This window comes from Talpa occidentalis, unplaced genomic scaffold (assembly GCF_014898055.3).
Source record: "Talpa occidentalis isolate TD23 unplaced genomic scaffold, MPIMG_talOcc4v2.1, whole genome shotgun sequence".
Lineage (NCBI taxonomy): Eukaryota > Metazoa > Chordata > Mammalia > Eulipotyphla > Talpidae > Talpa > Talpa occidentalis.
Window position 1 is genome coordinate 55084071 of NW_026555331.1, and position 24488 is coordinate 55108558.

A 24488-nucleotide genomic window follows, 5' to 3' on the forward strand; every position below is an offset into this window, starting at 1 on the left:
AGGTAAGATAAGAGCTTTGAGTTGCTTCCAGATTACTGATGGTCTTATTCTCCTTAGAAAGGAGTTTTTTGATGTGTTATTGAAGGATTTTAAGCAAAGGAGCTGTATTATTATTATTATTATTATTATTATTATTATTATTTTTGGAAAGATATACCCAGTGAATGGAGCAGGTAAAGGGCTGCATTTTAAGGGAGTATTGCTAAAGCATGTAGAGAAAATATTCTGCAGATGCATTATGTTTTGGGAATGAGATGGGATAAATGGGAGTAGATCGGAGGAGGGATGAGAGATAAACTGGAGCTATCCCAAGGTGAGGAAGGTTGGTGTATCATTGTACTCAGTTGAATTTTATTCTGAAAACGTTGGATATTGAGACATTTTTTGATAAAGGAAATAATGCTACCAGATTGTAGTTAAAACAGTCACTGTTATTAAGTTCTATACTTAAAAAGCAGGAAAATTAAGAATTAAAAAAATGCATATACATAGAATGATCCAAAATTACTCCAACATTATGCCTTAGTTAAGATTAATATATATTAAAAGTATGAGTTGTTTGGTATTTATGTCCTTATTCAAGTGTATGTACTATATGGTGTTGTCTCAAGTAGTCTGAAATGAGCCATAACAGTGTTAAAGATGGCTTTCCATTTGACACTTTTTTTCTAAGACAAAATAAACATCACATAATGTAAATTTTTGTTTATTCATGAATTAATTGTGTTTAAAGTTTCTATTTTCTGGATAGTGTTAGAAAATTTACTGTAGTTAACATCTTTTGGGGGGCTACAAATGGTTTTCTATTTCTAATGTTCCTATGAACTTTAATGCTACCTAGATTTAATAAGAAACCAAAGAGAGGAATACAATACCTCCAGGAACAAGGAATGCTTGGCACTACACCTGAAGATATTGCCCAATTTTTACACCAAGAGGAAAGATTAGACTCTGTAAGAATATTATTTTATTTCATTCTAACTTTGTCTATAAAATTCCTTTTTTAAGTTAAAGATATATATTGTTACCCATTTAAAATACATTCTTAAGTAGATAAATAAACTTGACAGAATAACCTAGATTATTAATTTTGCTCTTGAATTTTATAAATTCAAAACAGTATCTTGATTTCTTTGTTTTTATAAACACATTTAACTTTTAATTTCATGTTTGAAATAATTATACCCTCTAGTTGAAACCTATGGCTCTTATAAACTTTTCTGCTTTTTAAATGGCTATGTGGCAAATACAACATTCCATTAGAATACCAATTTCTATTTTCTATTCTTTAGACTCAGGTGGGTGAGTTCCTTGGAGATAATGATAAATTTAACAAAGAAGTCATGTATGCATATGTGGACCAACATGACTTTTCAGGAAAGGACTTTGTTTCAGCCCTTCGCATGTTTCTGGAAGGATTCCGCCTTCCAGGGGAAGCTCAGAAAATTGATCGATTAATGGAAAAATTTGCTGCAAGATACCTAGAATGCAATCAAGGGTAAGTTTCACATTAAAAGTAATTACTGGTTACCAGCTATATCAAAGAGACTATGCTAGTGAGCTCTAAAAGATTAATAATCCCTGCCTTCAGAAAACTAAGAGCGGCTACCATCTGGAAATGGTAAGACAGTTCCATAAGAGGTTATAATTAAAATGATACATTAATCTTGAGAGAATAAATTAAAAGTGCTGTGGGGTCTGAAGTTACTAATTTAAATGAAACTTTAAAACAATAAGTTTTGACATGATAACATTTACTTTTCCAGACAAACCCTTTTTGCTAGTGCAGATACTGCTTATGTTTTGGCTTACTCAATTATCATGCTGACCACAGATCTACACAGTCCACAGGTATGTTTTCTTTTAGGCCAGTTTTAGAATAAACAGTATAAATTATTAAATTATGTTGTTCTTTTGAATTCAATGAGTAATTTGGGGTATTGTACATTTTAAAATTCAGTTTCTGCAGCAATTCTATTTAGACTTTTAGATAGCTATAAAATAAATGTGTATTCATCCATTAGATTGATAGCTATAGAAAGCATAAGATACATTTTAAACTAAGATGATGGTCAGGGTTTTCCTATACCTACCACAACATAGAAAAACACTGTATAAACTGTCTTGTATTTCTATCCTTCAAACTTAAACAGTTGAGTGATTAGTATAGTGATCCTTCATGTGCTCATCACCCAGCTTCCACAGGTACCGACTTATGACCAGGCTTATTCCATTTGTATTGCCTCACTCTCCCAAATCATTTTGAAGCAAATCCAAACTATCAAGTCATTTTATAAGTATTTCAGCACATATCTCTGAAAGGTAAATGATCTATTTAAAAATAAATACTATCATTACACCTAAAAATTTTAACATTTTAAAACAGCAGATATGGGAATTATTTAGATTTCATTTGCCTCATAAAATTCATAATTCCTTCTTAAATTATTAAGGAGGTAGATTTCTGCTATCCACTAGCAAAAAGTTATTTTTAAAGGTTTAGGTATTTTATGCTTTGTAGCCAAAAACATGCTAGGAAGGAATCCTTGGTGGAAAATTATCTTTATAAGTTAAACTATTTGTGGGCCGCCCGTGGTGGCGCAGGCAGTTGAGCGCAGTGCTGGGAAGCTGTCCGAGCCTCTGCAGCGCGGGTTAGATCACAGCCGGCCGTCGCAGCAGACCTCTCCTGTCTCGCCCGCTTGCTCCCCTCAGCAGTGTATTTCATCGGTCTGCCTGTTTTGCTCCCTGCTCTGTCTCTGGTGAATCCTCTCACCCTCTGGTTCATCTGGCCTGTACCCGGGTTCTTGTATGCATGAATAAATTAAAAATCTTAAAAAAAAAATAAACTACTTGTAGGAATTTCTTAGTACATATTAGGGATAAACAACTAACTATATTCTTAGAATGTGAAATAAAAAAATAAAAAAATTTAAAAAAAAGAATGTGAAATAAACTAAGTCCTTATTACTGATCTGGGATATATTGAAAAAGATTAAAATTTATTTAAAGTTTGGGATTAAACTTTGCAATATAGGGATTTCTTTCTGTGTATATTGAAATACTAAGGGCAGGGTTGATATGAAAAGTATATACCAAACACCAGAATTCATCAGCTTCATATTTACAAAGAATTTACTTGATTTTACATAGACAGCTTTTTAAAATCACTCATGATTTTAATTATTTAATATTTACCTTTGAGATACTAATGCAGTGTATAGTATAAGCAACCCAATTTCAAGGCTGAAAGATTTTGGTTTTATAAATTGTCAGTGTTATATCTGTGTCATATTTCTTCATATATATGGAAATTCTCATCCAAGTTATTTTGAAGAAATATTGAAGTTTTTTTTCTTTAAATGTCCTTTCATAGTACCCAGGTTGTAACAAGTTTCCAAACACATTCTAGTTAGGGAACTTTGTTTTGAGAAGTGTTCTGTTTTCATTGTACTAATTCTTGTCTGTAGAACATGTGCTTGGAGTCAATCCTAGCAATGGTTACTGCTTTTAGTCATACTGTTACTGGTCAAACTGCTGCTTGCATGCTGTGCTTATATGCAGCCTGTAAAAGTAGAACAGCTTATGAGTTCCTGTGAAGGGGAAGTGGCCTGTTAGAAAATTAAACCCATAATTTTATCCCCATATGATTCATGGTTCAGGACAATACGAACTGTTACAAATGACATAAGCTTTAAACAATACCTGTAACTTTAAAAAGAATTCTCTTAAAATTAGCTCTTTTTATCCTTAGTTGTTTTCAAAGTTAAGTAATAGTGAAATTTAATAAGTCATTCGTCTGCCTTTCTCACCTAGAATACTATAGACTGACTTTTATATAGAGTGTGTCAGTGAATTATTTTAATTTGAGGTTTATTTAGAATATATTACTTTTAAAAAAAAATTATTTTTCTTACATCATTATTAATTTTGGGACAGTATTTGATTTCTCCCCTCAGGTGAAGTCCCTGTAGTTCTCCTATGACCAGTGTCCCTGTGATCCCTCACCACAGTCTCTTATGCTCTTCCTTCTGTTTTGACCCCTCCTCTAGGGATAGAATACATTTTTTTCTTAATGTGCATTATCCTCATCAGTAGTAACAATTGGCTTTAAAAGGTTTAAGCATTAAAACTAGGCTTTTTTTAAAAGCCTAAATTAAGTTAGGAACTTACAGCTGAAATGTTTATATTTTATATCTCCATATACAGTCCATTAAAGACAATGGATGTCCATAAAAGATAATGAGGCGGGCCTCCCCTGGTGGCACAATGGTTGAGCACTGGGCTGCGAAGCTGCCTGCAGCCTCTGCAGCGCCGGTTCGATCCCCAGCTGCCGAGCGAGGGTCCCACATTGCACGCAGACTTCTCCTGCCGCCCGCTGCTCCCCTCAGCAGTGTATTTCGTCAGTCTGCCTGTTCTGCTCCCTGCTCTGGCTCTGGTGAATTCTCTCACCCTCCTGCGCTTCTGACTGTACCCAGTGCTTGTATAAAAAAATAAATAAATCTTTAAAAAAAAAAAAGAAAGATAATGAGGAGAAGAAAAGTAGGGTAATGCTTTACTTCTAGAATCTCACTATGGCAGAAGTGGTCTAGCAGTGTATTTTTATTTTGGGTACCTGAGATTAATGTATTCCCTACTCCCACTTCCTGGCAGCTTTCACCCCAACCCTCCAACCAAGGTCTGCAAACATACTTTACTGCTACTTCAGATTTTCTATGAAGACTTCTCTCTGTATCTGATGGCATGATGCTAAAATTTCTCTGCCATATGGCCATGCAAAAATTTCTAGGTGTTTTTTCTTTTAGCCTCTTAATGGACAGAACTTGTGTTGCTTATTATTTTGGTCAATATTTTTTAACATTCATCAGAACTTTCAAGTGAAATAGTTTCCATTTTTTTGTATATTTTTTAGTGCTGTGACTCAAGCTGAGTTTTTGAGGTTGTATTTAAGGTTGTAGCATGATAGTGCTTCATTCCTTTGAATAATAATAAATTACATTTGGAAACTTTTATGGTAATAAAATTTTACATTTACATTTTAAATTTTACATTTAGAAAAAGCATTCCTTCTACCTTTTCTCACATTCTAGAATGATCTGTTTGCATAGTAATCTGAACTAAGTAAGTATCCCAGTTATATCCGCTGGGAATTCTGGTTTCTTTGTAGTTTTTTTTTTTTATAAACTTCTGAATACTTGGTTATTATTCTATGTACTTGATTGTAAATTTACAGGATCTTCTCTTTAGAGTTCTCAAATTCTTTATGGAAGGTGGTATGACTATATTTAATTAAATAAATGTATTCTCAGAGACATCATAGTACTTTTGGGTTTTGGCCATCTGGGTTTAGGGAAATATAAAATATAAACATTTCAGCTCTGTGAGTTCCTAAATTTGATAACAGGACTGCCATCTTACAGAATACAAAACTGTACTCCACAGACTCACAAGATATACAGTAAGAAATTCCTGTTCAGGGTACTCTTAAGCCGAACAAAGCATTGAAAGGCTATCACCCAGGTTTCCTAAATTCAGCTGCCTTGATGAGTCAGTAGAGATGTTATTACATGGTTTTAAATAAATATCAGTTACTGTTATTCTTGCATTCAAGAATTCATAAAAAAACAACTATTAAATCATTTAGGATATGTTAATGTTCTTCTGAACTAAGATGATTTAAATCTTTTTGTTTCTAATAATTGTTCCTTTTTAAAAACTTGGCTGGAATGCTTAAACCTTTGACAAAAATAAATAGTTCTGTAAATCATAAAGTGTAAGATAATTATTGGATGGTTTCTCTCACATATGGACTATAAATAGTCAAAGCAAACAAACTAACAAATGTTGGCAAAAATAACTTAGATTCTGTGAAATATGTAGTGGTTAGCAGAGGTATGGGCTCATAAAGGAAGGGACTGGGAGGCATGGGTAGTAGGTGGCAACCTGGTAGTGGGAAGGGCACTAGAACTTTTGTGGTTGATGAGGTGAGATTTATACACATATAGAGGTAAAGATTTGCCCCCTTAATTTATATAGTATTGTATGCCAGTGGTAAATCAGTAAGATTTTATTAGATTTAAAAAATCATTAGTATGCCTATTTTCTTGTTATAAATTGCTCATGCACATCAGAGTAAGATAAATTTGTGCAACAAGTGTTTTATGTTAAATTTTCATAATTAGAGCCATTTTTTATTTCTAGGTTAAAAATAAAATGACAAAGGAACAATACATTAAGATGAACAGAGGTATCAATGATAGTAAAGATCTCCCTGAAGAGTATCTATCAGCCATTTATAATGAAATAGCTGGAAAAAAGATATCAATGAAAGAAACAAAAGAACTAACAATCCCTACAAAATCAAGTAAACAAAGTAAGTATATAGATTAATTGAATCCTGATTCTTTAGGAGAAAAACCATAGGTTCTTAAAAGAAATTCTCATTTCTTTTGGAATAAATCATTATTTATTCTAATGATAGTTATTATGTACTTGATGATCTGTTTGTATTTTTTGTTCAGGCATGTTTCACACAAGGATGCCATTGCCCATTAATTTATCTTAACTACCCCATAACTGAGTTGTTTCCCTAATGTTTTCATTGTGACAGAATGGTAAAAATGCTTCTCTTTTCATAGGTTTTTCATTTATCCCCAACTCCTAGTTGAGGATTTTTATTTTTCATTTTTGAGGTGAAATTCATATAAAAGTAGCCATTTTAAAGTGAACCATGGCATTTACTATATTCAGCATTATGCAAGCACTTCACTATCTAGTTCCAAGATATTTTCATCACCCCAAAATAAAACCCTGTATCATATTTACTACATATGCCTTCCCTTTGTCCTTCACCCATCCCTTGCCTACTTCTCTATCTTCTCCTCTCCATGCCCCTAAACTTCTTGCAGCCACCAATCTGCTTTCTATTTGTATGGATTTACCTACTCTGGATATTTCATATAAGTAGAATTCTGCATTATGTGACCTTTTTTTGCACTTAAGATTATTTTTAGTTAGTATTGGTGGTGCTTATTTTTTTGTAAGATATCAAAACAGCATTTAAAAGTGCTTTGTATTATTTTAAATCCTAATAGTATTTGTTGTTTCAGATGTAGCCAGTGAAAAACAAAGAAGACTTCTGTATAATTTAGAAATGGAACAGATGGCCAAGACAGCTAAGGCACTCATGGAAGCCGTGAGCCATGTTCAGGCACCTTTTACAAGTGCAACACATTTGGAACACGTGAGACCCATGTTTAAGGTAGGAGTCATTAATAACTTTTGGTTGCAGTATATATTTGCATGTAAATTTTTTCAGTATGTTTTAAGGAAATACAGTGACAGCAAAATTATGTAGACATGGAAGCAAAAGCCGTGTTATTTATGACATAACAAATAAAATTTTTTGTTAAAGAGGATGAGAAAGGAACTAAAATAAAAGAACTAAATAAAAACTTTTTAGACTATTCGATAAAATTAGTGATAACCAAAAAGGAAAGGGAGGGATAAAAGGAGTAAAAGTATGGTAAAGGATAGAATAGGACTTTTGGTAATTAACTTACTGTAGTATGTACACATGTTAATTTATGATTCACACCTGAAACTTATATAATCTAGTGCAGTGTTAACTCAATAAAAACTTATTTTTTAAAAAATTGATTTTCATTGTAAAATTAAAAAGTATATATATTTTTACAGAATAGATTTCCTTTTATACCAAATGATGTTTTCATCCTTATTTGTCATAGATTTCAAAAGGTGTTTTAAAAAAATCTATATTTGACCTTTAGAGTAGAAAGATTTTGAAGAGTGATCACTAATCCTTGGCCTGGTTTTCTTTAAATGCATTCTTTGGAGGTACCTAAAACATCAGAGTGATCTGAGCCTTTTGCTCTCTTTCAGTGAGCAAAAGACCTTGTGTCATCTGGCTCCTCCTGCCTCTTCAACATCATTGCTAGATTTCTTCTGCCCATTACTGTACAGCAGTCATATTGGCATTCTTTTTTTTTTTTTTTTTTTTAAGATTCATTTATTTATGTATACAAGAGCTGGGGTACAGGCCAGAGATGCGGGAGGTCAGAGGATCCACCAGAGACAGCGTGGGGAGCAGAACAGACAGACTGACTGAAATACACTGCTGAGGGGAGCAGCGGGCGAGACAGGAGAGGTCTTCTATGCCATGTGGGTTGCTCCCTGGCCGGTTGGGGATTGAATTCATGCTGCGGAGGCTTTGGATCGCTTCATAGTGCAGTGCTTAACCCCTTGCACCACCAGGAAGGCCACATATTGGCATTCTTTCAGTTTATAGAATGTCCTTAATTATTGTTCCCCAGATACAGAGCAGGGAACATAGCAGGCAGATTGACTGAAATGCACTGCTGAGGGGAGCAGCAGGCGAGTCAGGAGAGGTCTGCTGCGCCATGTGGGAGCTCCCTGGCTGGCCAGGGATGGAACTCATGCTGCAGTGGATGCAGACAGCTTCATAGGTTGTGTCTTTACCCCAGTGAGGGCATGGATAATATAGTTTTGCTTCATAATGAATTAAAAACTTTTTTAACTAATATATAATTGGCATAGAATATTATAATACTTTCAGGTGAGCAACGATGATTTAATATTTGTATACATTGTAAAATGATCACCACAATAAACCTAGTTAACAGCCATCACTATATATAACTACAATTTTTTTTTAAAGATTATTTATGCATAGAAGAGCTGAGGTACAGACCAGAGATGTGCAGGGGTAAGGGGATTCACTGGAGACAGAGTAGGGAGCAGAACAGGCAAATTGACTGAAGTGCACTGCTGAGGGGAATAGCGGGCAAGTCAGGAGAGGTCTGCTGCACCATGTGGGTTGCTTTCTGTCCGACTGGGAATTGAACTTGCACTGCAGAGGCTGCGGATTGCTTCATAGTGCAGTGCTTAACCCCTTGCGCCACCAGGAGGCCCCCATTTTTTTTCCCCCAATAATTAAAACTTTTAAGATTTATTCTTGGGAAATTTCAAAAATGCAATACATTATTATCTGTAATGCATGCTGTATATTACATTCTCATAACTTACAAGTCACCACTTGCCCACCCTACCCCCTGCCTCTGGCAACCACCAGTCTGTGAGCTTGTGTTTTTTAATTTTAAGGGTTGATATGTAAGTGAGGTCACATTGTCTATTTTTCTGCCTGATTTATTTCCCTTAGTACAGTACCCTCAAGTTCCATCAAAGTTGTCGCAAGTGGCAAGACTTCATACTTTTATGAGTGAATAATATTCCATTATATGTATGTTGTATACACACACACCCACCATATATTCTTTATTCATTTATCCATCAGTGGACACTTACGTTGTTTTCCTATCTTTGCTATTGTAAATGAACATGGGGGGTTCATATATCTTTTTAAATTAATGTTTCCATTTTCTTTAGATAAATGCCCAGAAGTGGTATTGGCCAGATTATATGGTCATTCTATTTTTTATTAGTTGTGACACCATCACTTTTCCATAGTGACAGCATCAATTTATATTCCTGCCACCTTTTTGCCAGCACTTGTTATTTCTTGTCTATTTCATTTTGGTTTTGCCTAATATCTTACTAAAAATGAATACACTTGCATCAGACATTTCAAAGTTGTACACGTTTTGATAATAGGATTGTCAGTGGTCAAAAGATGACTTTTTTGTTTCATGTTACAACTTCAGTTCTGATAGTAAGATGTAGTGTTTGTTGTGTTTCGTAGTCTGTAAGTAAGAGTTTTTATTGAATTATGTTTTTAAAGTGTTGTCCCACTGGGAACCAGAGAGATCACTTATATCTCAGTGTAAAATACCCTGACTATAAAAAAAAAATAAAGATAACTCATGTCTAGGGAGTAGGATTAGAGAATTATGTCATTTGTTAAAAGTGTAGGAAAATGACTAAAAGGATTTCCATGGAAATTTTGCAAAAGACAAAGCTGACAGAGAAATGAGTTTTAAAGACAGGGGTAAAACTAATTATGAATATAGACTTTTTCCTTTTTTTATTGACATGAATAGCTATAAGTTGTTGTGCTTCAAATAGACCTAGTGTCATCACTGAATTTTTTATTTTTGCTTTCTCGTTAAAGACCAGGACACATTATATAGTTTTCTTCCTTTGTCTCAGAAAGCTTTCCAAGTAACTATGTCAAGAACCTCGTTGTTGTTTTAAGAATTTCATCAAATCATTTATTATCTGAAAGCTTTGAAAAATATACTGTTGTGTTACCCCAAAGTTTAGTTATCACTTGGTGCCCTTGATATATTTTAAATTTTCAATTTTTCTAGTTGGCTTGGACACCTTTTCTGGCAGCATTCAGTGTTGGTCTACAAGATTGTGATGATACCGAAGTAGCCTCTCTTTGCCTGGAAGGTATAAGATGTGCAATCAGAATTGCATGCATTTTCAGCATTCAGGTAAAAAAGAATTTTGTCTTTGCAGTCAGTCTCCAAAACATAAATGACTTAGAAATTACTGTTGTTTGAATTGTGTTTTATGTCTGACTTGTTAAAAACTAATTTCAAGTTTATGATGGACTTTATATGAATCTCATTGTCTAAGTTTCTGAGAAGTTCCAAAAAAAAGGGGTAGTTCTGTACTGGTATATCTAAAAGTTACAATAATTTTGGTTTTTAGATTTTTTTTCTCTATAAAATACTAATTATCTATAAGATTTCCAGTTTCTTTGAATACCTGTATGTTAATTTGATTATCTTCTTTAAAAATGTTGCATGTTCATATTTGTTGAATCCTATTTTTTAACATTTTATGTATCTCTATATATACAACCTTGTAACACTACCTAAACTTAAGTTACTTTTAAGAGTACCAAGTGTCTAGTACTTAATTTTCATGAAGAGTCCTTTCTGGAATTTGTATGCTTTGCCTGATCATGAATTTCAGCAAACAAGCTTTACTATCTTTTTAAAATCTCATTTCACATTTAATTATAATGTTAATAGCCACAACTAGTATAGTTTAGCTGTAGAGAAAAAAGTAAGTGAATTTATAAATAAGGTCTGTGCTAGTCCACACAGTACTTGAAAACATAAATACTAAATGAATGTTTTATTACTACATGAATTCATTTGTAACTACTAAAATCTCATCTTGATTTGATATCTCTGTCACCTTTGGATTTAAGTGAATAGCTTATCAGTAGGGAATTAGAGATCATTCTGTTGAACTTTTAACCATGTGAGTATGTTTTCCTCTCTTTTTTTTTAATAGCTGGAAAGAGATGCATATGTCCAGGCACTAGCAAGATTTACCTTACTTACAGTGAGTTCTGGTATTACTGAAATGAAACAGAAGAACATTGACACAATAAAAACACTTATCACAGTGGCTCATACAGATGGAAATTATTTAGGAAATTCATGGCATGAGGTATAAGCACTTTCTTTATTTTCAACTTTGCAGTTGAAGCTTTGGTTTACAAAAGGAACTAATGCTGAATAGTTTATCACTGACATGTTTATGGGTTTGGTGACAAAATTAATTTAGTACATTCACAATACATTTGGCATTTTATAATGATTTATATTGCAGCTTGTGTTTAAATTTTGGCTGGCTAAATATTTTTTACAAACACCTCTAATGTGATATCTAATTTTTTTTTTTCCTTTTTGTAATTAAGATTCTGAAGTGCATTAGTCAGTTGGAGCTTGCACAACTTATAGGAACTGGAGTGAAACCTCGATACATTTCTGGCACAGTACGAGGCAGAGAAGGATCTCTTACAGGAACAAAGGATCAGGCTCCTGATGAATTTGTAGGTCTGGGGCTAGGTGAGAATTTTCATTTTTTATACAGAATGAAAAATTGTAATTAATTTGCTCAATGTAATGATTTATTGTAGCATTGAATTTTGTTTAGAGAATTACAATAAAATGCCCTTTGACTAACCTTATGAGAAAAAGGCAAGATGGCTGACTAGGAAACTGATGGTTTTTTGCAATATTAAATAAACTTAATCTCCTGGTTGGGGGTGGCAGAAGTATGTAGTTTTAAATTACTTGCTTTTAAAACTAAGCAGGTAACCTAAACGAGTGAAGACTTGTATAAGACAGTAAATAGTTGGTCAACTGGAGAAATTATTCACATTAGAATTTTTTAAGGCACTGTTCAGGCCTAACCAGACCCTTCTGCCAATATGGAAATTTTCCTGTGGCATTCCCCATAGGCTTACTATGGCCAGGAACTTCTATATTTAACCCAGTAGATAAATGGGAAATATTAACAAAAATGAATACAGAAAAATCAAAGACAATAAATACATTTTTAGTCATAAATGATAAGGATTCCACCAGGGAAGAAGCAAAGTTTAAAATACTGTACTTCTCAGTTTGAATTTTGTATTTCTTCCTTACTGTGCAATTTACTTTTAATTCTTGAGCCTCAGTTTCCTCTTTTGCAAACTAATGATAGTATCTGTTTACAAAGAGTTTAGACAGTAAATAAGAATATATATCTAAATGGATTTAGTACAGTGGGTGGTATGATAATAGTTTCTGAACTAGTTTCTGTTTGTCCTACCCATCCCACTTCCAGCCAAAAAATCTAGAGACATGATTTCAGAAGACAGGAAGTAATAAACCTAAAAGCTAGGAATATTTACCTTTTAAGACTCTGTACTGTAACTTTTTTTTAATCTTTTTGTGACATCTCAGATGTTGCCTGCAGTAAAAATTTTTAGGAAGTTCTCCAAAAAAGAATTTCAGGCTTGTAAAATGATGCATAGCAAAGAAAATAAGATCAAGACCATGTTGTGCCTGCAAGTTGAACTGGAGACAATTATTAATAGTTACCAATGGTAAATCAACCATGGCAGCCAGCTGCATAGTCTGTTCCTCAGTTGTATCTTAGATGCTGTGGTCTGGGAAGTACAGGTATAGACCTAGTAACATGGTGACCCAGTTATAGGATTTATAACTACCTGAGCACCTGCATGGCAACTTATATAATGTGAAAGTTTGACTGAGAAAGTTAGAGCTATAATTACCCCAAAAGGTACAGAATGAGATACAGATGAAATAGGTTTATTGGCAAGTGAAATGAATGTACATTGATTGATTCAATTACCTTTCTTTTCTTTTTAAATAAAGATCTAGGGAGTATAGGAAAGCAAAAATAGTATCGGGTACAAATTGCCAGAGCTCACTTTTGACAAGTAATAGAAGTAGTTTATAATGAAAATAAAACACAAATGGCATTTCTTATCTTTCAAAAATTGTCAGCAGAATTGAGCCTGCTGGAGGGGGAATGAAGTTGGGGATGGGAACAAAGGTGGAGGGCAGGGTACCTAATGGCCTAGGTTAAAGCACTTTGGGTGCTTTGGTGGGTGGGTGTGGTAACATACATCTGAGGAGCTGGGAACCTAATCCCCTAAATCATATACAGTGTTGTAAACCTGTGGTACTTCAAAAAGAAAATAAAATTTGTAATCAAAGGAGAAATGTTAATACTTGGTGACAATGTTTACTACTGTACTTGAATGTGATTTAAAATTAATTTGATCACTGTGCTAAGTAGTGTCTTTGCTACTTAGTTTGCAAAGATATGAGATGATCTTCTCCCTCAGGAAAAGGGGATTTACATTAAAATACACACATTTTACATCCAGAAATATAAAATTCATGTTTCTAAGCCACTTCAGGTGGCCAGCCATATTCTTCTACGTCACTTTCAATCTTTATTTAGACTTATTCCTATGTCATCTAACCTCTCTTTTTGGCTTGCTCCATTCTTTATTCACTCCTGATTGATCAGAAGCCAGTCTGTTGATTTAGTCCCTACTGGCAGGAGCCTTCCCTTCTGACATCTCTGGTTATCAGCTGGCCCAATGTGGTAGATGTCTATCCTTACCCATGCATGCCCTCTAGCTCACTCAGTGACAAAAGACATGTTCTTGAGCACAGTGCTGCAGTCAAAATTCAAACTAGAAGAGGATGTGGTAGTTTAGTCTCTCTGTTTGGGTTTTAAATTAAAGTAATTTCATTACTGTATCCATACAGTGGATATTAAATGTATCCATACAGTGAGTAGTCCATGTAACCAAGTTAACAGGATTGAGTATAAATATTTAACTCTTTCTGATTGATATATATAATCTGTACTTTCACTTTTTGGAAACATAAAATGTTATTGAGAATACATAGTATATGGTTACTGAATTTGAGTTACATGCACATACTTTTAAGGTATATATTAAAATTTTTTTTTTTTTAATTTTTAAATTTTTATTGCTCCACTTTTACATGTTCTTTCCCCCCTTATATTTGGCCATTTAGTGCATTATTCGATTGACCGTGCTTTCTTTCTTTTTTTTTTTTTTTTTTGTTTTTCTACTAGTTAGGAACTTCATGTTCAAGTTCTAACATTTATTTTTTTTTTTAATATTAAATTTTATTTTTATATTCCCCCATACAATTGCAAACGCAAAAATTCAGTAGGTTGATCACATGAATGTTATGTAAATATTCACAACACCTCATCTTTGTTTTGTGAAATAGGTTCTTTGGATTGCTCAACATTTTATATATTTTTTGACTTCGCTAAATATGGTATTAGTGATTACAAATTGTTTGTATATAAAAGGTATAGAAAGTGCCATAGAAGGACATTTAAGTTGATACAAAAAAGGAATTATATGGTGATCAGCATTTATTCTTTCGCATAGGCTTTTCTTCATTAAATTACTGTAACATGGTTCAGGTGCTATTTGACACTATTTCCCTGCCACCCCAAATTCTCTGTCATTTATTTCAGTCTTTCATCCTCTCTGACTCTTAATATCCCTTCTTATTATATGTTCTCCAGTTATTACCAAGTCTTGTAAAAGATCTAGTGGTTACATGTTTTCAAAGGTAGCCCACAAAGTGTAACAGTTAAGTTTCTTTACATTCTATATAGTCAGTCTTTTCAAGCTACAGCTCCTTCTACTGTTTTCTCTCCTTTGTGTTCCCGCCCATCTTCCATTATGGCCACACTCAAGTCTGTTAAAACATGACATGCACTTGCATGCTTCCATTGTTTATGTATGCTTGTTTTCTACTGAATTGCTTTTTCCTTTGTGTCCTTTCCCACATGATCATCTTTCTACATTTGCCTTGAAATAACATTTCAGCATGTGAGGACTCTTCATGAGCTGATGCCCCCATTCTCCTTTTTCTTTTTCCCTATCAGAATTATTTCTAATTAAGAAAAATTGTATCATGTGTAATTAGTTCATTTCCATCATTATATAATCATTACATTGTATTAAAGTTGGTTGTAATTATGTAAATTACTAACTGCTAAATATTATTTACCTAGTAAATAATTATTAACTGTGAGAACAGGGATCACATCTTTTTCACATTGTTCAGTTCTGGAATAGAATTTGAGTTCAGCTGGTTTAAATTACATCACCTACGTTTGCATTTATAAGGGCACTTATTGTCTCAATTTGTTGAGCATGTGCTTTACACTTAATATTGAGTAAGGTAGGAAAATACAAAAAAAAAAACCACATATATGACTTAGTTCCCAAACTTAGGCAACCCTTTTATCTGGTTTAAAAGTCAACATTAACACACCCTTAGTAATATATATGAAACTACATAGAAGAGATTCTGATTGAGTAGTTCTTATGGGAATGGTCAGTTCAGAGGAAAGTGGGAACAATGAAGAGCAATCTCCTTCATTGAGAACTCGAATTGGGTCTCGGTAAGTAGATAGGTGAGGAATGATTTCAATAGAAATACATTGGCTAGAATGTTGAAGGGAACTGCCTTCACATGAGGCTGGAAAGTTTAATCCTCCATCCTTTTAGTAATAGTAAAAAAATGAAGTGGATAATATAGGGATGATTTAGGATGATTAGTCTGGCAGGGGAAAAAGGAACAGATTGAAGAGGGGGAAAATAAGTGGCATAGAAAGTAGTCAGGAAACTTTCAGTAATTTGGGTGTAAAATTATTAGGGCCTAAAGTGAGTAGTAATAAAAAATAACATGAAAAACAGGTTAAAAAAAAAGATGAAGTAACTGATGGAGAAGAGGAAAGATCAAAGATCATTGTAAGGTTGAGAGTTTGAAAACTGGGGAAATTACTATTTTGTTATCCAACATATGGAGCTAGTTTTAGGGAAAAAGAAAAACGATTCATTTAAATTAGAGACTGTTAGAACACACATAATTTCCAGTAAACATTGTAAACAGAGAACTGGCCCACTAAATGACAGGGGAGATTAGTTATATGGAATTGGGCATATTCCAAGAAGTTATTGTTGGAACTGGGGTTAGTGCCCTATTTCTTAAACACTAAGTGAAATTATGCTTAATGTCATTAATTTCATGATCTAAATTTTCAATGCCCCTAGTTTGTGTGATCTTTGCAAGCACAGTTTGTATCTTTTTAACATGTATGTATATTATTTAGTATATGTCACTAAGCACATTTGGCTTTGGTAAATATCACCAAGGCCAAAAGAATCATTCACCCAAAGCTTTATTTCTTTCATTAGGAAAATACTTGATTTCAGAAATGTGTTTTAAAAACTATAAGTGTATTCTTCCACTGAATTGCTTTCAAACTGAAATTACTTTCTTTTATGTGTGGTAGTTGGAGGAAATGTGGACTGGAAGCAGATAGCAAGTATTCAGGAATCCATTGGAGAAACCAGTTCTCAAAGTGTTGTTGTTGCTGTAGATAGGTAAGGAAATCATTTTATTCCCTTTTCAGATTAATACTATTCTATTTTGATTCTGTAGTATTTAGATACAATTTTCTCAATAGTAAAAACAAAAAAAAAAATATATTGCCAAAATAACTTCCCTTAATATAAGATTATATTGTTTGTTTTGTTTAGATGGTGAATTATGTATAATTTTGCTTTTTAGGTCATAGAATATTTGGAAGGTGATAAATGAAAATTTAAGTTACAGTAAATATTAGTGGGCATTAGGGAAACTATAACCTTGATTTGAAAAAAAAGCACGAAATTTTTTTTTTCCTTTAAAAAAAAATTCCCATTATTATCCCTACTTGAAAATGGAGTATAATTTGTCTCTGAGCCCATGATATAGGACTGCGTTAAAACGGGTACAATGAAATTCTGGCAGTTCTCCTTCAATAAGTTTCTTTGAAAAAGACTTTGAAATTTGTGTATATGTACATCATCAGATAATTACTTTTTTTAGCTTGTTAAAAGAAAACTAATACTATGGTATATTTTTCTGTATATTTCAGATTTTTTAAATTATCTGTATGTAGAATAATAGCTAATGTTCTTTTGAAGATTACCTTTTTCCAGGTGAATGCCCAAATAACTGAAACTTAACATTTTACAACACTGAAGTTAAAATTTTTTTAAGACCACTTATGAAAACTCAAAAATATACTAAAAACCACAATCTTTTCTTGGTGTTTAGAGACTCATGCTGTTCTATTATTTTACTAGTTTTAGATAAACCATTTCGCTCTAACTATAGGCAGAACTAAGTGTTCACTGGCTATTGACCTTGGAAATAACCCCCTGGAACCTCTTCTAAAGAATTCTTAATGTCTGGCCTCCCCTGGTGGGGCAGGCAGTTGAGCGCCGCGCTCTGAAGCTATCCGCAACCTCTGCAGTGCTGGTTCGATCCCGGCCAACCGGCCGGCGAGGGTCCCACATGGCACGGCAGACCTCTCCTGTCTCACCTGCTGCTCGCCTCAGCAGTGTATTTTGTCACTCTGTTCTTTTCCCCTCTCTGTCTCTGGTGAATCCTCTTCCTGTGCATCTGGCCTGTACCCCAGTTCTTATATAAAATAAATAAATCTTAAAAAAAAAAAAAAGAATTCTTAATGTCTACCTACTGTCCTTTTTTTCCTTAAGGGGCAGGAAATTGCTTTTTCTTGTGAAATTGAAGATTATGTGTCATGTCTACTATATAACCATATGCTGGACACCTTTCGAAGTACTTTCATATTCCTTCATCTTATCCGCTAAGAGTAGCCCATGAGATGAATATTAGTATTCTCCTCAGTTTGCAAGTGAGGAAACTGAGACATAGAGCTATTAAATAACTTGCTCATTCCCACAACCAGGCTAAGTTTGTCTTTATTATTTTTATACCGTTTCATTCATAGATAATTTTGAGGAGAGGTGCCAGGACGTCTACTCAGGGAGCATATCTCCAAGTGTCCTCTCTTAAGTCTCTGCCTGTCTGCTTGCATGTACAATTCAGAGCAAAGAGATGTCAACCCTTCTGCTACCAGGGTACCTTTTTCCCAAATGATTTTCTTGCTTTTCAGAAAATCATCTTCACTGTCACAATGAGAATTACTCAGGCAAGAGTCAACATTTTATATATTATTTGTTTTCAAAATATGTTATTTTATCACACTCAGTATATCCAGTTTTCCACTCTTTATTACAGGGAGACAAGTCACTCATTTGAACAACAACAAAAAAATGTCTCTTTTAAGAATTTATGCTGTTTCAGAGGAGTCTTAACACAAATTGTATTAGTACTTTGTTGTCTCAAATTCATCAAAATCAGATACTTCTATTGTAAATCTAATATTCAGTTTTTTACAACATCTCAAAATTAAATTTTGGCTCAGAGTGAAGACTTTTAAGGTTCTATCTTTGACTTATTGTAAGATTATGTTCTTAAGTGGTATAATTTCACGTTCTTACTAGATTTGTTCTTTTTTTCTTTTCGGAATGTCTTGAGTTTATTTTCATATGTACTATTTTCACTCCCATCCATAACTTCACTCAGTGAGATAACCCTGGTAGTAAAGATAGTGATGACAATATTGTCCAGCAGTTTTTGGTAAAGTTCTGTACTTGTCCCAGCAAAGAGTCATTTTCCTATCCTTAAGCCTATTGCTTTGTATAATCTGCTAGGACAAGTATAGGGACTAAGCATGAAAAATAAAAATAATTTTTTTTTGCTTAATTTTTTTTAGCTTTGTTTCTTAATCAATTGGAAAATATGATTTCATTAAAAGTTTTAAGGGTGAAAATTGTCAATTATATCCACTCTTTTCTTTTTTTCGTTATATCTGAGAAATTGACAATTCACCGTAAATGACCAGTTTTTATTCGGATTTTTCCCCACCACTGTCCCTCTTGTCCTTAGGGCCCTTAGTATGTGTATTAATGTCCACTGGTTTTTGAGTGTTTTATGTTATTGAATTGTCTGTTCTATCATTGTCCATCCAGTATTTGGTTTTTTTGCTTCTGATTTTGCTGCAATAATTTTCTCAGACTTCTTTCATTTTGTTGAAAATGGCTGCATAGCATTCTTTCTTATGGCTGTCTCATACTTCACAGTGTGGCTATGCCATTGATGGACATTTGGACTGTTTCCATGCCCAACTTATTATAAATAATACTGCTATGAACACTGTGAAACATACGGGTTTTTGAGTTGATGGTTGCCTATTCTTTGATATATGACCAAGAGTAGAATTGCTGAGTCATACACTTTTTCCATTTTTAATTTGTCAAGATAAATCCAGATTGCATTTCATAATGATTGCACCAGTTCGTATTCTCACCAACAATGTAATGGGGTTCATTTTTCCCTGTATCCTTTCTAACACTTGTTGGGAGTCCTTAAATGTGTGCCTTCTCATGGTTATGAGATGGTGTCTCATTGTAGTTTTAATCTGCATTGCTCTTACTAGAAGCAGTGGTGAACATTGTTTCATATTTTTTTTAGCCTTCTGGATATTACTGTTTGGTGAATTGTTTGTTCACATCTGTTGCTTATTGTTTTTTTTAACTTGTTGAATTATATGAGTTTTTTAATATATATAAAAATATAGATATATTTTATAATCCCATTTTATATATCTATATATTATATAGATATATGTCTACCTTGGGTATTAGTCCATCATCAATTAATTATTATGTAAATATTTTCTCCCATTCAATAGCATGTCTTTTTAATCATATTGCATTTTATTTCACTGTATAGAAGCTTTATAACTTGAGGTAATTCCAGTTGTTTACTTTTGTGTTTAACTGTCTTGTCATGAGTCACAAAAAATATCTTTATCATTGATATCATGAAATGTATTGTCAGTGTTTCCTTCTGTATATTGCAGATATTATATCTAAAATTTAATCTATTTGAAGTTTATTTTTGTGTATAGCTTTAGTGAGCAATCTAACCTCATTGTGTGAATTTCCAGTTTTTCTAGCACTATTTATTAAAGAGACTGTCTTCCTCATTTTACGGTCATAACTGCTTTATAGGTTTAATGTAGGCTTTATCATAGACTAGATGCAGGATTTATTCCTGGGTTTTCGATTTTGTTCCATTGGTTCATGTATCTAATTTTTTTGCAAATACCATGTTGTTTTTAATATTACTGCCTTATAGTAAAGTTTGAATGAAATAACATACCTCTGTCTCCTTTTTTCTTAAAGTTGCTTTTGCAATTTGAAGTCTTTTGTGGTTCCATATAAATGTCAGTATTTTTTGTTCAGTTTCTTTTAATAATATTGCTGGAATATTTATGGGGAGAGTGCTAAATTTGTATATCATTTTAGGCAAGGTAGTAATTTTGATTATATTGAATTTCCCCATCCATGAGCACAGGCCTTCTTTTCATCTCCTTTATATAACATCTCGTAGTGCTTGTTGTATAGGTCTTTTAACTCCCTGGTTAGGTTGATTCCAATGTATTCTTTTTGAAATAATTATGCAGTTATTTTCTTAATTTCTTTTGCTGCTTGTTTGCTGTTTATTAAAAAGGTATGAACTTTTCTGTTATTATTGAGTATGTATATTTTATTTTTTTCTTTTTAATATTTTTAAATTTTTTTTACACAATATTTGCTTCCCCCCACCCCCTCAGGTGTAGTCCCCATAGAGTTTCCTTCACCAACGCACCCGTGCACCATCACCTCAGTCCCCTGTGCTCTTTCCTCCCTCCCTCTGATCCCTCTCCCTCCTCCTCCCCTGCAGTATGTCTCTGATTTAGAATTGTCTGTTTTTGCTTTGCTGTGTTTTGTACTGTTATTTTTTAACACTGATAACTTATTTGGTTCCCCTATATTCGTACTATAAGTGAAACCCTCCGATATTTTTGTTTTTCCTCTGGCTTATTTCACTGAACAGAATTCCTTCTAGTTCCATCCATGTTGCTGCAAAGGGCGTGCGTTTATCTTTTTTTGATTGCTGAATAATATTCTATTGTGTATATATACCACATCTTCTTGATCCAGTCATCTATTTTTGGGCATTTGGGTTGTTTCCAGGTTTTACCTATTGTAATTAGTGCTGCAATAAACATAGGGGTACAGGTGGTCTTTTGAATCAATGTTTCTGTGTCCTTTGGGTAGATCCTTAGAAGTGGAATTGCCAGGTCATATGGTAGCCCCATTTTTAATAGACCGAGGAACCTCCAAACAGCTTTCCATAATGGTTGGATCAGTTTGCATTCCTACCACCAGTGTAGGAGAGTTCCTTTTACACCACATTCTCACCAACATTTGTTGTTGCTTGTTTTTTCGATATGTGCCATTCTTACTGGTGTAAGGTGGTGTCTCAATCTGGTTTTATTTTGCATTTCCCTGATTATAAGAGATTTTGAACATTTTTCATATGCCTGTTGGCCATTTGCATTTCCTCTTTGGAGAAATGTCTTTTTAAGTTCTTCTGCCCATTTCTTGACTGGATTGTTTTGTTTTTGTTTTTCCCAGCACCATTTATTGAACAAGCTGTCCGTGTGAGTTCTGTGTATTTCTTTGTGATCAGTACCTTATCAGTTGACTGGAGTGCAAAGATTTTTCCCCAATCAGTGGGGTGTCTCTCTGTTTTGGTTAATGTCTCTTTCGCTGTGCAGAAGCTTTTCAGTTTGATGTAATCCTAGGTGTTTATCTTTTCCTTGACTTTCTTTGCTTTGGGTGATGAGTCTTTAAAGATGTTATTGCGATGTATGTCTTATAGTGTTTTTTCTTCTATATATTTTATGGTTTCAGGTCTTATGTCCAGTTCTTTTATCCATTTTGAGTTGATTTTTGTACACAGTGAAAGGTTGTGGTCTAGTTTCATTTTTTTTGCATGTGGTGGTCCAGTTTTGTTTTTTGTTTTTTTAAGATTTATTTATTTATTTATACAAGCACTGGGTACAGTCAGAAGTGTGGAGTGGGAGGGGGTGAGAGAATTCACCAGATCCAGAGCAGGGAGCAGAACAGACTGATGAAATGAAATACACTGCTGAGGGGAGCAGTGGGTGTGGCAGGAGAGGTCTGCGCACCATGTGGGACCCTCGCCGGTGGCGGGGGATGGAACCGGTACTGCAGAGGCTGCGGGCAGTTTCGCAGCCCAGCACTAAACCACTGCACCACCAGGGAGGCCCATAGTGGTCCAGTTTTCCCAGCACCATTTATTGAACAAACTATCCATGTTCTATTGCATATTCTTTGCTCCTTTGTCAAACAGCAGTTGTCCATATAAGTGTGGTTTTTATGTCTGGACTCTCTATTCAGTTCCATTGGTCTGTGTGTCTGTTTTTGTTCCAGTACCAAACTGCTTTAATTACTATGGCTTTGTAGTATAGCTTAAAGTTTGAAAGTGTGATACCTCCTTTCTCCAAAGAGGTATGAATTTTTATATGTTGATTTTGTAGCTGGACGCTTTGCTATGTTCACTTAGTTTCTAATAACTTTTTGTTAGAGTCTTTAGGGTCTTCTATATAAGATATATATCATCTGCATAAGATTCTGTATCATCTGCAGACATTTCTTCTTTCTGAGTTGGATTGCCTTTTTTTTCCTCTATTTGGCTGATAGGTCTGGCTAAAACCTCTGCCACTAAGGAAAACAAGTGGTGGTAAAGGGCAACCTTTTTTTGTTCCTGATTGTTATGTCTACTTTCGTATTAGGAGTCCTGTGCTATTGAATGCAGGAGAAATTTGGATCCTTTCTGGGAATATCCCACTCCTTAGGATTTGGTAGGGATACTAGAATTGTTAGGAATTTGGTAGGGATACTAAACTTGATTAACTTCATTAATATGAATAAACTTTGCAGGGATAGACTATGTCCAGAATTGATTTACCTCTAAACATTAAAAAAAAACAAAAAAAAAACCCACAGTATTTGGCACGGTAATTCTGTTACTGATTTTTGAAGATAGCAGATGTAGCTTTATACTGACCCCATTTCACATTTGAAACACACTGTCACCTATCAGATAACCCAGCTCAGCCCCAACTGCATTTTCTCATAAATATCTTAAAATTAGGTCTAAAAGATAGATGTTAACACCAATATTTTCACTGTGAAAATTATTACTGCAGACTACAGTAATTTAGTCTGGATGTGTGTTGCATGTAATTTAAAGCTTGTTTGATTCAGAATCTACACATTTGTTAACTTTTTTTTTTTTTTTTTACTCATTGCTGCTTTGCTATCATAATGTGCATCAAGCAAAGCTATCCCATCACATTTTTTTCCTACTCATGTGTTCAGGCATATCTTTGACTATTAACATACAAGATTCTTATGATTCTTCAGACCCTTCCTTTTCATACAGGGAATATATATATGTATCAATCAGTACATTTCATAGACTGATTTTGTGAAATGTAGCGCTGTTCTATCATAGCACAGTAACAGTTAACTGTAAGTACCTCTACAATCCATGGTGCTCTACCATATGATTTATCTTTGGTGTAGCAATACTAGAAATAGAGTGACCCCTCAAAGGCTACCAAAGTAAGTAGGAATTTGAATACCTTTTCCCAGAATTCATGCTCTCTAAATTACACCATCACCATGAACATATAGAAAGGTTAACAGTACACAGTCTATAGCAAAACTACTTATCTAATTGCTGATGAAACTACTCTATCCTGTGGGTTTTGTTTTCTGTCATTTCACTGTCTAGAGAAAATGTGTTGCTTTATTCCATTGTAGTTGTATATAATATCCATTCTACTTCTGTTTGGTTTTGGTTTTTTATAGCATAAAGGAGTAATTTATCCTTTATAACTACTTACACAATAAGTCTTGGAAAGTAACAGGCCAGCAGTAGAAACAGTTCACCCAAAATAGAGATGGTATCAAACTAGTGGTCCTAGATTAACTCCTTAAAACAAGAACAACTCTTTTCCAGGATTAATTTAGTTTTAAAAACAATTACTAACTATGAGTTCACTCTTCTCAACTTAAATGGACAATCACCTTATGTAACTATCAGGTAAACACATTCATCTTTACAACTTTGTGATTGCAAGATTGTTTTTTTAAATAACATTTCACAGAAAGGAAAGGAATAATAATAAAACAGCTTAGGAAATACACTAACAAGTGAAAATTTATAGGAAAAGAGAAACATATGGCTTTGGCTTAACTGAAAAAACTAAGTAGAGAATAATTACATAGAAAAATGCATTCTAGAGATCAGATGAAAAGATTTTAGAGTAGGAATGTATGACTCGGATCGCCCCTATGTCCTGAATAAAAGGGACATCTTGCA

General features: G+C 33.8%; 1 protein-coding gene across 3 annotated transcripts in view; it reads left to right on the forward strand.

Annotated features, from left to right (window-relative positions):
• ARFGEF1 (ADP ribosylation factor guanine nucleotide exchange factor 1) overlaps positions 1 to 24488 on the forward strand; it is a 127108-nt gene that overhangs the window by 72919 nt on the left and 29701 nt on the right. For all 3 annotated transcript variants that reach the window (XM_037505671.2, XM_054692203.1, XM_054692204.1), the window contains 9 exons: positions 842 to 953; positions 1293 to 1498; positions 1767 to 1851; positions 6199 to 6370; positions 7107 to 7258; positions 10305 to 10433; positions 11248 to 11406; positions 11657 to 11807; positions 16621 to 16711. In XM_037505671.2, coding sequence (XP_037361568.1) covers positions 842 to 953; positions 1293 to 1498; positions 1767 to 1851; positions 6199 to 6370; positions 7107 to 7258; positions 10305 to 10433; positions 11248 to 11406; positions 11657 to 11807; positions 16621 to 16711 — 1257 coding nt within the window. The remainder of the gene's footprint in view (positions 1 to 841; positions 954 to 1292; positions 1499 to 1766; positions 1852 to 6198; positions 6371 to 7106; positions 7259 to 10304; positions 10434 to 11247; positions 11407 to 11656; positions 11808 to 16620; positions 16712 to 24488) is intronic.